Source organism: Acomys minous (genome assembly GCF_964271855.1).
Source record: "Acomys minous genome assembly, chromosome: 8".
Classification (NCBI taxonomy): domain Eukaryota; kingdom Metazoa; phylum Chordata; class Mammalia; order Rodentia; family Muridae; genus Acomys; species Acomys minous.
This window is the reverse complement of record NC_140489.1, coordinates 82,549,162-82,563,826: the sequence shown is the minus strand read 5'-3', so window position 1 is coordinate 82,563,826 and position 14,665 is coordinate 82,549,162. Positions and strand designations below refer to the sequence as shown.

General features: G+C 47.7%; 1 protein-coding gene across 2 annotated transcripts in view; it reads left to right on the top strand.

Moving 5' to 3' along the window:
* PXDN (peroxidasin) overlaps positions 1 to 13,167 on the top strand; it is a 76,458-nt gene extending 63,291 nt beyond the window's left edge. For both annotated transcript variants that reach the window (XM_084792160.1, XM_084792159.1), the window contains 6 exons: positions 1,301 to 1,435; positions 2,180 to 2,388; positions 6,966 to 7,086; positions 7,792 to 7,921; positions 10,075 to 10,188; positions 11,002 to 13,167. In XM_084792160.1, coding sequence (XP_084648286.1) covers positions 1,301 to 1,435; positions 2,180 to 2,388; positions 6,966 to 7,086; positions 7,792 to 7,921; positions 10,075 to 10,188; positions 11,002 to 11,121 — 829 coding nt within the window. In that variant the 3' untranslated portion in view covers positions 11,122 to 13,167. The remainder of the gene's footprint in view (positions 1 to 1,300; positions 1,436 to 2,179; positions 2,389 to 6,965; positions 7,087 to 7,791; positions 7,922 to 10,074; positions 10,189 to 11,001) is intronic.
* The last annotated feature ends 1,498 nt before the right edge of the window (positions 13,168 to 14,665 follow it).

The following is a 14,665-nucleotide window of genomic DNA, read 5'->3' as shown; positions in this document are numbered from 1 at the left end:
ATTACTCATTTATTTATTTTTTTTCTGTGAATCCATTACCAAAAGGAAAAATGAGACATAAGCAGGAGAGTAGAATAGCAATGAAAGCCAGGGCTGTGAGGATTCTCAGCAGGCCTTGGGGAGTGCAGCTGTCATCTACCGTCCTGGCAGTCTAGTGAAGGTTTTGCATTTCAGGGCAGCCTGGGGATAAAGAGCTAGGCTGAATCTGGCTTCTCTCTCTAGTGTGTGTCCTGTGTAGTACACAGTCTGCATCCCTGGGCCCCTGGATGAGGAAGTTCTGTAGTGCCATAGGGAGCATCGCCAGCAGGCCTGGCACATACATCCTTCAGCCTCCTGCCATCCCTTTACAAGTGGAAGGGCAAAGAGCAGATGTGCTGAGGTGGCCCTGGCATCTAGTACCTGTGTAGCAAGAGCAGCAGCCCTTCATGTTCCCACGGCAGATGACTTCCTATAAAGGCCTTGGTGGCTTTAGTCTGGCGTGCTTGTCCCTGAACATCAGACAGTGAGTGCAGTTTGCGCTTGGAAAGGCTAGATGCCAGCCTGAGTGAGAGTATGTCTAATCTACTTGCAAGATGAACGTCTTCTCAAGCTAGATTATAGGGTGCTCTGCTGTCACTCCAAGCCTGATGGGGAATGGGGCGGGGTGGGGGTGGGGTCGGGGCCAGGGAGATGTTATTTCAGGGCCTAGCAGAGTCTTTTAGAACCAAGACCACCTGTTGCCTTGTAAGCTCTTGGGAAATTGCACAAGGCTAGAAAAGAAAGCTCTGTGGACACCACTGGTTCTTTCTGTGTGAGCATCTGTATTCCTAGGGCATAGAGAACTTAAGGAGGGCTAGTTAAATATTTGGTTAGATGTCTACTCTATCTAATTAGTCAGCGTTTTTGTTGACAAATACATTTCAATATAAGGTGGTGTTTAATATTATTCTTTTCCAATAGATTGTTCTTTGTTCATATACTTAAGGAACAAGGTAGGTGTTAAGATAGACCGGTATGCCTCCTGGAATTAGGTAGCTTTCCCTTGAGCACAAGGAAGAATTGTGTCTTCATTTTCTTATCTCTCTGGCTTTTCAGATCATTCATAAGTAAATGTGTATGTATATTTTATATACCCATGGAAGAGAAAAGAGATAATTTCTTTAACATATGACTAAAGATGCTTTAAAGAAATATATGTAACAGTGAGCTCTCTTTGTGCAGGAAAAGAGCGAAGAATGTGTGGGGCCTTTATCCTATTTGCTGTGTTTCATATCCAGGGAACTATGCTGGGCACGCCTGACGTTCTCCTTGTCTCTTGTAGGTTGTATGGCTCGACCCTCAACATCGATCTGTTCCCAGCCCTCATGGTAGAAGACCTGGTTCCTGGCAGCCGCTTGGGGCCCACACTCATGTGCCTGCTCAGCACACAGTTCCGACGCCTGAGGGATGGAGACAGGTGGGTGCTGAGAACATTGCCTTGCTTACATGGTTGTTCTGGACTCCGGACAGAGAGGACTCCTCCCCCACTTGCTGCCCTTCAAACCGCTCTGCATCTCCTGTAGGATGCCTAGCACCTTATCCTTTCAGGCTATCACACCTGAGTCCCAGGTGCTGTTGGTCTCTGAAGCCAATGAGAACGTGACTATTTTTAGGAGCCTTTTGACTGCCCGTAGCAGCTCTGAGAAGGATCAGAACATGGTCATTTATTTTGTTTACATTTTTGAGATAGGGTATATATAGCTCAGACTGGACTCACACTCATGGCCATCCTTTTGCCTTAGATGTGCACCAAAACAACCTGACTGAGACTTGGGGCTTTATGGCAAGATTCTTTTCATTCTAACAGTGTTACTTTACTTTAGCAAACGGGAAAGTTGGCCAAACTACAGTTGAGGAATTTAGTCAGGTGTTTAGCCATCCTCCCTTGAAAAGTGGTCCATCTTCCTTCTTGCTATTTAGATGGGCTAACATACTGGGTTTTTTGTTTTTGTTTTTGTTTTTTTTACATGCTGGGCCCTTTTGCTTTTCTCTCATTTATTGGGTAGGAATTTCAGCAATCTCTGTGCCATTTTTAATACCTGCTAGTGGAATCAGTTATTTCCATGTTGGAAGGACATTTTTACTCGGATCCTTGGGGCTGGCATTCTCCCTGCCCGCCGCTGACCCCACTGACCCTGCTGTTGTCGTCTCTGGAGCGCAGGTTGTGGTATGAGAACCCAGGTGTGTTCTCCCCAGCCCAGCTGACTCAGCTCAAGCAGACATCCTTGGCGAGGATCCTTTGTGACAACTCGGACAACATCACCCGTGTGCAGCAGGACGTGTTCAGGGTGGCAGAGTTTCCACATGGCTATGGCAGCTGTGAGGACATCCCCAGAGTGGACCTGCGCGTGTGGCAGGACTGTTGTGAAGGTATGTGGGGCCAGCGCCCTGCCCTCACAGTCTCCCCATTGCTGCTGCTTTGTGTGAGAATGGGAAAATAGCCCTTGGCCGGCCCTCGATGTGGGAACTATTTGTGCTTGCTTTGCTTAGCAAGTGGTTATGTGGTCTGAGAGGTGAGTGTCCAGGAGTTTTATCACAGAGGTGCCTCTTGATGAACGTAGGAGGCACCAGAGGCTAGAGTGCTGCTTTACCGCCTAAAGTAGGTGCACACTAAAATGCTGAGGGAAGTGCAGTACAGTAGATGCATCACCAGCCCCTGAGCTGTATGTGATCATAAATTCCATGCACGTAATGTCTCATTTCATCCAACTGCAAGTGCAGTACATTTCCTGATGGCGGTGTCACCACAGAGGCCTAGTGTTAGGATGTCACTAGAAGAGCGTTGCCGCTTCATTATAATCTTAGGCTGTACCTTAAACTCCTGACAACCAAATTACTATGTAAGAGAAAACAAAATCATAGTGTGTTTGTATTACATATCTAACCTATCATAACAGCTGTAGCCAAGTGCTTGTGTGTTAGCCCTGTGAATCATGTCCACGAAGGGTGAGAATCAGTTCCTTCAGCTAACAAGCACGCTACATTATGCTGATAACACCCTGTAACTTACAGACCGAGGATGGGCGGAGTTCTGGGCTGCCCTTCCTGAAGAGGTAGAGCATAGCCTACAGGTGGGAGAGGTCTTGATGCTGGGCCTGGAAACCCCATAATGAGGTCTGTGCAGTACAGTCCTGTCAGCCTGGGGAGGCCTTCTCTGTGCCGTGTCTGTCCATCTCACACACAGGGCCACCATCACAGCTCGAGAAGCCACTGGCTTCCTGTGGTGACTATCCTACGGTCTCTTTCCCACTCTGTATTCTTAAGTTCCTCTCTTGGTTAACCTCAGTTTCCAGATTCTAATTTGAGTGCAATTTTGGCTTTATTCAAACTATGATCAGAGCCCCATAGATAATAAGGCTGGGGCATTTGCAACCTAATCCAAGTGAGTTCGTGTTTGTGGTGAGAAGAGGGCTCAAGAGGACGGCTGCTCCAGCCACACAGCCCTGCCCCACCCTTCGGAGGCCCTGAGAAGATGGGCCATGGGAGGCTATGGAAGAAGCACAAAGAGTCCAGAACTGTGCTTATCTCTCTTATTTTTCTGCTAAAGTAGTCACTCAAGATATTTAGTAGGTATTGAAATCAGGTTAGCTTTTGAAGCTGCATTTAACATCCTAAGAGGATGTGTGGTGGGGATGGGGGGATGTGCACCTGTATGTGAATGTGTGTGATCATGTGGTTTGTCCTGTCTGATTTCTTGTCTGCCTCTCCATGTATGTATGTATGTATATGTGTGTATGTATGATTGTATGTATATATGTATCATATATTCTTATTTTCTCTCTCTCTCCCTCTCCCCCTCTCCTTCTCCCTCTCCCTCTTCCTTTTCCCCTCTCTCTCCCCCTCTTATAAGAATTCACCTAATGAACATTGTGATTCCTATGCACCTAATCCTAAATTACTGCTGTCCCTGAGATCACACTGTGGGAACTCCTGTCTGCTTTTACTTCTTTTTGTTTCACACCCAGGTTTTGCCAGCTTAAATACTTTCCTGCAAGGGTGGCATCATTCTGCTGTAGGAGATTAATGCCCTGAAAATAGTGTGCAAGGCCAGTTCTTCTTCTTTTCAGATACAGAGCCTCTATTTTCTAATGACATCACTAGGTAGGACCCCCTTCTGGTACAGAGGCAGAGCCAGGCTGCACTCCTTTACTCAAAAATGCCCCCCCTCCTAGAGGACATTGCGTCAGAGGCAGGCCTTAGTGTGTTGCCCCTATTCGGTTCCTCATCTCAGCTGCTGCACAGGCTCAGCACCCAAGGCTTTTGCTGACACAGCTTCTTCCAGATACTGTGCCTCTTAAAATAGCAGGCTTGGTCTTATCCACGAAGAACTTGAAGATTCTAAATTGACTGGTTTCTGTTTTAGCCTAAACCCATTTCTAAAATACAATAGAAAACAACAAAAAAAGTGAAATCCTGTAGGAAAAAAAATGTTGGTGACTTAATTTTGGGGGGACAGTGGGTATGGGTGTGGGTGTGTGAGTGTATGGTGTACCTGTGTACTGTGTGTTTTTGCATATGTGTAGGTGCACATGTGTATGGGCACAGTTGGCATAGAGAGGCCAGAGGTTGACACCTCGTGTCTCTTTGATCCCCTTCCGCCTTATTTACTTCTCAGGGTCTCTCAGTTAATCCAGAGCTTGACAGTTCCACTTGTCTGACTGACTAGCCACTTGTCTGACTAGCCACTTGCTGTAGGGATTCAAACTCCACCCCCTCTGCTTGCTCAGCAAGTGCTCTACTTACTGGGCCATCTCCCCAGACCCTGTTCTAACTCAGCCTTGAAGGAGGCTCCTGAGGGGATCACTTCCTGGAGCTGCACCTGGGCCACAGCCCCAAGAGCAGTACCATGTACCTCAGAACCTAAAGCAGCTGCTTCTGGGGTGGCACAGTGTCTACTTCTTTTAACTAAATGTGGGAATTGCAGCCTCTTTCTGGGAGCTGCAATACATACATACACACATGTACACACCCCCACGTATGTATACACAGAGGCACTCATAGGCAGGTGCATACCAATATTCACAGGCAGTCACAATTTGAAATCTTGCAGTAACTATTGAAATACCACAGAGAATTCAAATAATTCACCCAGATTCACCAACTATATTAATTTCTCTCTAGTTATTTATGCTTTTATTTACACATGTTTTCTGTATCCACAAGTATGTATTGTCTATAAATAAACAAAACACAAACTTTTTTCTAAGCAGGCCAAGGAAGTTGCAGATTTCCTGCTACCATGCTCCTAAATAACTTAAATATAATGAAAATTGGAAAGTTTGACATAAATAAAATTGTTACCTATTATTTTGGATCTTGTTTGAACTTTACTATTTTCCCAGTGATGCTTGTTCATGAGAGGTTCCACCAAGCTCCTCACTTAGTCTGTCATCATCTGGCTCCGTTTTGTAGGTTTCTCTCCATGTGCATTTGTCTGACCTTTTTCTGAAGGTTAAGTGCGACACTGGGGCATGTATAGTGGCATACAGAGCTGTGTTTTGTTTGCAGTGTTTTGTGCACCATAGTAGGAGGCTCGGGGTAAAAGTTTGTCCTGTGACTAGTGACAGTGATTCGGGTTACTTGCTTAAAATATTTGGCTAGACACTTTGGTGACCATGAGTAGGGTTGCACACAACTTCAGTTAGAATCTGAATATTCTCCTCCTTTGCACCAAGCTCTTCCCCGTGCTGTGCAAGGCCCTTGGGTGGAGGAGTGGACCAATCCTCAGCTGAACAGATGTTCTAGGTGTGGTTCAGGGTTAGAGCTCAGCTCCCCTGCATACACAGTACTCTCCAGGTGTTATCATGGTTCAGTACATCTGCTGTGTGAACACAGCTACTTCCCCAACAACAGCAGCACTGGGTGTGGGGTTGCACTAGAGCCAGAGTGCATGTAGCTGACACAGGCCAGGCAGAGCGGTGCAGCCCAGGTGTACTTTGTGCCTGAGGGAGCATCCGTGGCCCTGGAGTCCCAGAAGCCATGTATATGTAGCTTTTGGGTCAAGGCCCCTGGCCACACCGATTTACATGGGACACACCCCTAACTTGTTGTGGTTGTCCTATAATCTGGGGCAAGGCTTTATGATGGAGACCATCTGTGTCATCTTCCAGAATATTCAGCCTGGCCTGGCCTGGCTTCAGTCTTCAGGAAAGCTTGGAGGAAGAGGCTGTTCCAGTCATGGCTGTGAAAAGCCAAGCTGCTGTGGGTCTGGTTTGTGTCACTAGAGCCACCTGAGAAGCCACATTGTCCACTGTGATTGGTGGACAGGGCAGATTGAACCCTCCCAGTTTAACTTGGGTCAGATAATGACCAGTGATAACAAATTGCACGCCACATAGGGAGTGTTATGTGGTCAGAAGTGAGGCCTTGACTCAGTTAGAACCCTTCCTCTCATTCCTAGCCACAGACAGCAGGTCCTAGATGCTCTCATCCGCAGAGGCAGGCAGCGACAGGGCCTCAGCTTTTTACGACTTTGCCACGATTTCTGCTTCAATGTAGTCACAGGACTCTAGAATTTAGAAAAGACAGCCTTTGCTTTCTTCTGGGCCAAGGCCATTCTTAGGGGCAAAAGGAGGCATAAACATGGATGGCTTTAATGGATAACGTAGGTATGATCGGCTGAGAGAGAATAGGGCTTCTCCCCACATCTGGCGCTTGGGATCAGGTCTCAACCAGGGCAAGCAAGTGGAAATTATCTGGACTTGTTGCTGGTTGGTTTGAGCTGATCATGAGGTCTGGGTGGGGTGGGGGGCAAAATACCATTTGACAAGGGCAGAAGGACTTAGACGTGAGTAGACTTAGATCATGAAAGTAGAGTGCTCAAGTATCCATGTGTGGGCTGCAGGAGAGCCTGGGGTCATAGAAACAGCTACTATTTGACAAGATGTAAATTTACCCTAAATTAGCATCATCTGTAACTGACTGCCCCATTTTGGTTTTTCCGCCAGACTGTAGGACCAGGGGACAGTTCAATGCCTTCTCCTATCATTTCCGGGGAAGACGGTCTCTAGAGTTCAGCTACGAGGAGGATAAGCCCACAAAGAGAACACGGCGGCGGAAGGCTCTGAGGTGACGTTGGTGAGGTCTGGGAGGTGTCCTGCTTATAATGGGTCTCTGGAACAGGCTGAGGTCTTGCTGTTGGTTTGAGCTCAGTTGTCGCCTAGGTTGGCTAAGGCAGAAATGTCCCAGAGCACAGAGCAGATGAGGCCCATGTCCTGCCTGACGACAGTGCTGTACTGGGTACTCTACAGAAGGGATGCACTTAGAAATGTTAGCTTAGCCTACAAGTAGAACATTATGATAGGCAGATTTGGGCTCAGGGGTCCCGCTCAAACTAAGGCACCAGCCAAGGACAATACAGGTGGTAAACCTTAAACCCCTACCCAGATGTAGCCAATGGACAGAACACTCTCCACAGTAGAGTGGAGAGTGGGATATTACTTTCTCACATACTCTGGTGCCTCACCTTTGACCATGTCCCCTGGAGGGGGGAGACCTGGTGGCACTCAGAGGAAGGACAGCAGGTTACCAAGAAGAGACTTGATACCCTATGAACATATACAGGGGGAGGTAATCCCCCTCAGGAACTGTCATAGGGGAGGGGAATAAGGGGAAAATGGGAGGGAGGGAAGAATGGGAGGATACAAGGGATGGGATAACCATTGAGATGTAACAAGAATAAATTAATAAAGGAGAAAAAAAATAGAAAAAAAAAAAAGAAATGTTAGCTTAGACTTGCGCATTGACACTTTGAATCTTTTCCTTACTCCTCAGTGTGAAACATAGCAAACATCTTAGCAACGCCACATCGGCCACCCATGAACACTTGGAAGGGCTGGCAACTAATGATTTCAAGAAGTTTGTTCTGGAAATGCAAAAAATCATCACAGACCTCAGAAAACAGGTAAGAGCTGCCTGGACCATCACCATTTTCACCTCTTTGGCCCTTTCCTCAGCACATCTTCTGCCCCCTGGGTTCCCAGAGGCCTTGCATTTCTGGGTAATTGTGAAGGTGTTGCCTTGCCCTCACCTGCCAGGGCATGGCCATTTGTGTAGCTTGCTTTTCTCTAGTTTGCTTCTAGTGGGGCTCCATAGGAGTTTTGTCTTCATGTTTCCCTGTGAACTAGGGTGTTAGGTCTTTTTTTTTTTTTTTCCCTGTGATTAATCACTATAGCCAAGACAGCTTATAGAAGAGTTTCTTTGGGCTTGCAGTTTGAGAAAGTTAAGAGTCCCTGGCTGTGGGTAAAGGCATGGCAGCAGGGGTAGGAAGCTGAGAGTTCACATCTTGAACCGAAAATATGGAGCAGAGAAAGGAAACTAGCAATGGCGTGAGGCTTTGAAATCTCAAGATCTGCCTCCACTGCTGACCGTCTTCCAACAAGGCCACGCCTTCTAAACCTCCCCCACAACAACTGGGAAACAATTGCCCAAATGCCCAAGACTATTAGGGGACATCTTCAAACCACCACAACTGGGACCCTGGGCAGTGGGCAGTACCCTGCCAGGGCCTGTGGCTGAAGGGACACAGCTGCAATGGACACAAAATCCCAGAAAACTCAGGCAGAGTCAGATGAGGAGGTGTGGAGATGACACATCAGGCTTCCCGTCAGTCACGCTCTTCTCCAGGGACAGTTGGGAAGTAACTGTTCCTGAAGCCTCGTCAGCGATGGTAGGCTGACCAAGGCTGTGTTACAGGGCACCAGGGCTACACACTAAGCCCCGGCTGTGGGTCTATAGATACATTCCTGTCTTTCTGTCTAAGGATGTTTGTCCTGCTCTGTTCTCCCAGGCTCTGTGTTCAATCACTAAAGGCCTTGTTTGTAAAGACAGTGGAGGCTAAGACCTCAGGCTAGACACAGGCTATCTCAGGCAACGATAGAGAGCATTGAGGGTGTGTGCTTGGATTATGTGTCAGAGAAGTGTTGTCCTGGGTGGTGTGGAGCATGTGCTTAGAGGTAGACTGATGTTGGTGTCTGGTTTATAGGAATTTAGTGTCTGGCTCTTTCCCTATCCCAAGGCTACTCAGGTAATAGGATTAGGGGAGACCCGTGTAACACAAATTCCTTTCTGGATACAAAAGCTATCCCTGTGGCATCTGCTCCTTACTCGGTTCTTGGCTTGCAGGCACAGGGCTCCATCTCTGTGCATTCCAGCACTTAACTTGGTTTGCTCTAAAGCACTAGAGTGAGTGGTGCTGGGGATTCCTGTTCTGGTGGAGAAGCCCGGACCAACCAACCCAAGGAGGCCGCTGCATACTGTTGGGAGCAGATGTCCTTTGGACCCAGTGTTGGTCGAGGTAGACCACATGGACTTAGTGACCATGGTACCATTATTTACCTTCTACCTGTAGTCAGGGGCAGGACTTCTTGGCTCAAGACGCAAGCAGATCTGGTGATGCAGAATGACCTTTGCACAGACAGCACAGGCAGTTTTGGTCCTTCCTTGTCACCCTTAACATGACCTGTCTGTGCTGCTGCCTGTGGCTCATCAGTGTTGACAGCCATCCAGATCGCAGCCGCCTTTGTCCTTAGCCATCTGGGTCTTGAGTTAACTCAGAGCCAGACGTTGAAGCCTAGGTTACTCTCTGCTTCCTGAGGATACTGGTCAATCCTCAAGGAGAGATGCTGAGGGTGAGTTAATAACTAGATATCAGTTATGCTGGTGAGTTATCCCTACAGAAAAGTTCACATTGCCTTGTTTGCAGATGCTGAAGCATATCTTACTGTAAATAGCTCTTTGGCTAACTAAATTCTAGTTGGGATTTAGGCTGTTGAGAGTATAGTCATCCTCATACAAAGACAACAGGGTTGCGAGAGGCTGTGTGCTCTGCTTTAGTGTGCACTGGGGCGGGGGGGGGGGGGGGGGGGGGGGAGGGGCGGGACTACACTGTGGTCAGTAGGTAGGACAGAGGTTGGTGTTACACTCCACAGGGGAAGTAGGCTGATTTCAAATACTGTGGATCCCATCACTTGTTGTAATGTGGGCAGCCTCTCCTCAGCTGAGCATGGTGGTTGAAGTTTATTCTATCAACTTGGCCTGCCATGTGCCTTGCTGCAGATAACCAGCCTGGAGTCCCGGCTCAGCACCACAGACTGTGTGGATGACAGTGGTGAATCCCACGGCAACAACACCAAGTGGAAAAAAGACGCGTGCACAGTTTGTGAGTGCAAAGTGAGTATGGGGTCGGGTCTGCGTTCATACCTGTCACACCCAGGTGGGCAGGTGGTCCGGATTTTGGAGCGTGGCCCTGCTGGCCCTGATCCTCAGCCCTGGTTTCCCCTAATAAGCTGGAGAGGGCAAGTGGGGACATTTGTGTGAACCACCACAGCTTCTGATGTGTACAGGGAACATACATATGCCGGGGAACCTGAAAACACGACAGCTCAGGGCCCTTCCTCCCTCTTGTCCCCGTTGTCTCTGTCCAGGTCTGGCCTGGGGTATTATTTACAGGGAGTACTAAGGGACATGGTTCACCTTTGGGAAGAGGTGACAGGTAGGCCAGTAGTGATAAGCCTTGGTTATGAGCAGGCATGAGGGCGATCTCAGATCACCTTTTGTCTAGCAGGGGACAGGGTTTATCCCTTTTCCTGAATACTCCCAAATGTCCCTGGGTTGCCTGGCTAGGGAAGACTAAGCTAGGAGGATTATTTGCAGAGAAGAAGACCACTCCGCTCTGGTCTCATTCTGCTTCCTGGCAGGATTAAGAGGGTGTGGGACATCTCAGTCCTTTGATCCTGGGCCATGGGGAAAGGACAAGAAAGTGGGCAGTGGGATCCTCAGGGGATGTATTTACAGCTGAAACACTCTAAGTATTGTCTTCAGTCACAATGCCTGGAGAGGTGAGCCAAGCACGGAGGGTGGTGCACTTATTGTGGGGGATGGGGGCAAGAGCCAGGGGATGTGGAGCTCTATCAGGGGGTGTGTGCATCATACCTAGTAGAAGATCCAAGAATGACAAGAATGTATCTCTCCCCACCCCTTCAGAATGGCCAGGTCACCTGCTTTGTGGAAGCTTGCCAGCCTGCAACCTGCCCAGAGCCTGTGAAAGTCGATGGCGTTTGCTGTCCCGTCTGCTCAAGGAGCACTGCAGAGGAAAAGCCTTAGTGTTCCTGGGCTGCGCTCCTCGAATCTGGTCCACAGAATCCTTGTGAGCTTAGATGACAGCGTGGGGAGCTTCAGACCACAGCACAAGCTGGGATCCCAGACATTTCAGGACCTTCCCTGTGCCACTGCAGAAGCAGCTTCCGACCCTGTGTTTGTAGAAGGAAATTGAGCAGGCAGGAGTGGGTGCAGGCTATGGTCCTCACTTCATGTAAGACTTCTCAGGTTTTTATTTAAGTATTTTTTAATGGAAAAAAATTGGTGCTACTATTCAATCACATAGTTAAGACTTGGGTTTCTAAATTGCTTCTGCCTGAAGAAGCCACTTCTGTTTAAATGAGGCAGGAGTCCTTTGACAGGCTTCATTTAAGCAGAAGCACTTGGCAAACGGAGCAGGATCCTGTAAAATAACATCCTGGGCCACAATCCCCACAGGGAGACTAGGGGACAGGGAGGGTGGCTTCCTCCCACCACACCTTCATGTCTGCCATCTTCACCTCCACCTCCAGGGCTCTTCAGCATCTGATCACAATATCCATGCATCCTGCATCCTGAGGCCACATCCCCCCTTCTACACATGGCTGTCACATTATGAAGCCACATTAGAAATAATCTTGTTTCCACTTAGAACGTGTGTAAATACTGCCTTGCTGTAGCCTGAATGTGAAAGCCTTTGGTCCCATGCCATGTCCAGTGACTGAATAGCCCCTTGTGTTGGTAGGATGGTCTGCAGCCACCACCTGCCTTGGTTCCTGACCATAGTGTAGGGAGGGTCATTTGCTCTCCGGGTCCTTTCAATAAGAGACAGGCAGGCAGAGCCTGAATGTCAGGAAATCATATTGTGTGAATGCTTTAAAGGAAAAAAAAATGCCTGTACCTCATATTTTTTATCGCATGATGTTTTATAAAAATTTGCCCATTTTTAGATGTTAGAAAAATTATTTCCACTATGCAAAAGATTTTTTTTAATTCAGTGAAAAGCAACTATTATACCTCATAAACTCTTGTTTTTAATTGACCAAAATATTTCATTCTATTCTCACAAGGTTCTGAGGACTCTTCCTTGAACAAGCAAGTCTTACCCTATATACACTGATGTGCCCAGCACTGTATGCCAGCCATTGTAGGTATATCAAGAGGGTCATCTGCCCAAGGGATGGGGAGGAAGACCTCAAGGACACAGACCAGTCAGTGCCAGTTGGAGAAAGGCAAACTAAATCTCTTTATAGGGGAACCATGGTCAGGCAGGGAGATGGTCAGCTCTTTGCAGCCTCTGGCTTATGTTGGGCAGTTAGGCCATTGTGGTGCAGCCTATGGGTGATTCCTGAGCTGATATGATTATGACTATCTTCCTAGGGATAGACACAAAGCCACATGTATAAGGCTGCTGAGAAAAAAGAACATCCCAGCAGGGCATGTACATAGTGGATTCACCACATTGTATGCGTAAACATGGGTCACCTTGTCCTGCCTTCATGTTGCTAATGATATTCAGAAGCTGGTGGTCCTGCAGCAGCAGCAGGCATTTGTGAAATGTCAAACTGAACTTAGTGATGAGATTTCAGAAAAGACTTCTGTGAAGTATGAGATGTAATCTTGCATCCGAAATCTGACAGCTGCATAATTGCTCAGGCATAGAAATAGCAGAAGAACCTGTCCTGGGTAGCTGGCATTTCCCATGAGCCCCGGGGGTGCACAAGTGCACGTGGTGCTTAGACAGGTGTCAAGGGTTTTTGTTCTCTGATCCTGTGAGGGAAGCTGGCTGTGACTTACATTAATTTCTCTATTTCAAACCAAGATGTCTGCAGATCTCCCTTTAGATGTTATAGCCTCGTTGCTCAGGCAGTGGGGAGTGCCCAGACGCCCCTTCTGACTAGCCACTGCACTGGGCTTCTGTAATACAAAGTAGTGTACATATTTATTTACTTTAATGACTGTTGCCAACAGCCAAATGCCATTTTATGTTCCTTGTATTCAATACATTACCAAAGAGGTGTTCGCACTTTGTAATGACGCCTTTCAGTTTAAATAAAAGGGCCATGTTGTCAAGTGAAGAGTCTGTTCTTTTTACTTCGACATAAACAATAACTTGTTCACTGAATGACGTGGAAGTTAGAGAAAGGGACTCAGTCCTATGCAGAAATCCAGAGCTACACTGTGAGCCACTGTGAGGAAGAAAAAGAAAAGAAAGGGCGAGGGCTACGTAAGAGAGCCTCTTCTTTCTCAGGGGGCATGCCTTAGCCAGACAGATGTCATGTGGGTTCAGCCCCTGGCACAGCCTTCTGAACTTCTTTGTGGACAAGTATATTCCATTTTCAGGAAATGGATAGTGATTTCGGCTCTCTGAGGGGAGAGGGTGGGTGTTCTCCCCAGAACAGGAATACAGATCATGCCTGTCTCATGATGCCATCAGGGCTGAGCATTCCCATGTGTTTGTGCTTGTGTGTGGACTTCAGCCTCAGCAGGTGACCCAGGTGACAGGTTCTGGAGGGGTTGCTGCTCTGGGGAAAGCAGAAAATTGATGGAGCCTGGAGAAGATCATGCTGCTCATGCAACTATTGTGCAAAAGAAGATGCAATGCTAAAGAGACCTGTGGCGTGCGCTCAAGTGTGTGTGTGTGTGTGTGTGTGTGTGTAGACCAGAGGTCAAAGTAAGCTGCCTTCCTTGATCACTGTCCACCTTAATACCTTAATTGGTGTGTGTGTGTGTGTATGTGTTACACCAGAGGTCAAAGTAAGCAGCCTCCCTTGATCATGGTCCACCTTAATTGTTGAGACAGGATCTGTCAGGGATCATGGAGCTCACTATATAAGCTAGGCTGTCTGAGGAGCCCCAGGGATCCTTGTCTCGAGCTCAGCAGAGCTGGTATTACAGGCACGTACCACTGCTCCTAGCTTCTTATACGGGTGCTGGGGGACCTGCTTATGGCATGTGCTTCGAGCTTTTAAAGTTGGTAGATCACTTCAGAAATCAAACGAGTACTTCCACGACTGTGCTTGGCTGTGGGAGAGGTTGTGTGGGCTTGTCGGCTGCACCGCCCTGGGGAGACGGCTTTCCCACACCTCAACCACATCCCTGACAAACTCCGTTCACATGAGGTCATGAGCTTACAACTAACTTTTGCAGCCACTAAGAATCACATGAAAATTCCAGATGCTCTTTGTTTTTCTAGAATGATAGGTGTAGCATAACTAGACCTCCATTCTGCTTAATCTTTTTGCCAATACTGTAATGAACTGCAAATGAGGCAGATGGACCTCAGAAGGGAAGCTTGGCCCATTGTCAGCAGAGTCTGTGCACAAAGTAAGACCAGGTCCTGTGTGGTGGGTTGGCCTGACGTTCCCAGGTTTTCCTCTAACACCCATGTTGACTCACAAGGGTCCTGAACAATGATTGCACTTTTATCTTTTCAGATGTGGAGTGGTTTTTGTCTTTTGGCTAAAAACCATCCCATCATCTATATTCACATGGTGAATATTCTTCAAGTCTAGCGAGATGACTCAGGCGATAAAGGTGTCTGTCTCCAAGCCTGAGCTTGATCATTGAT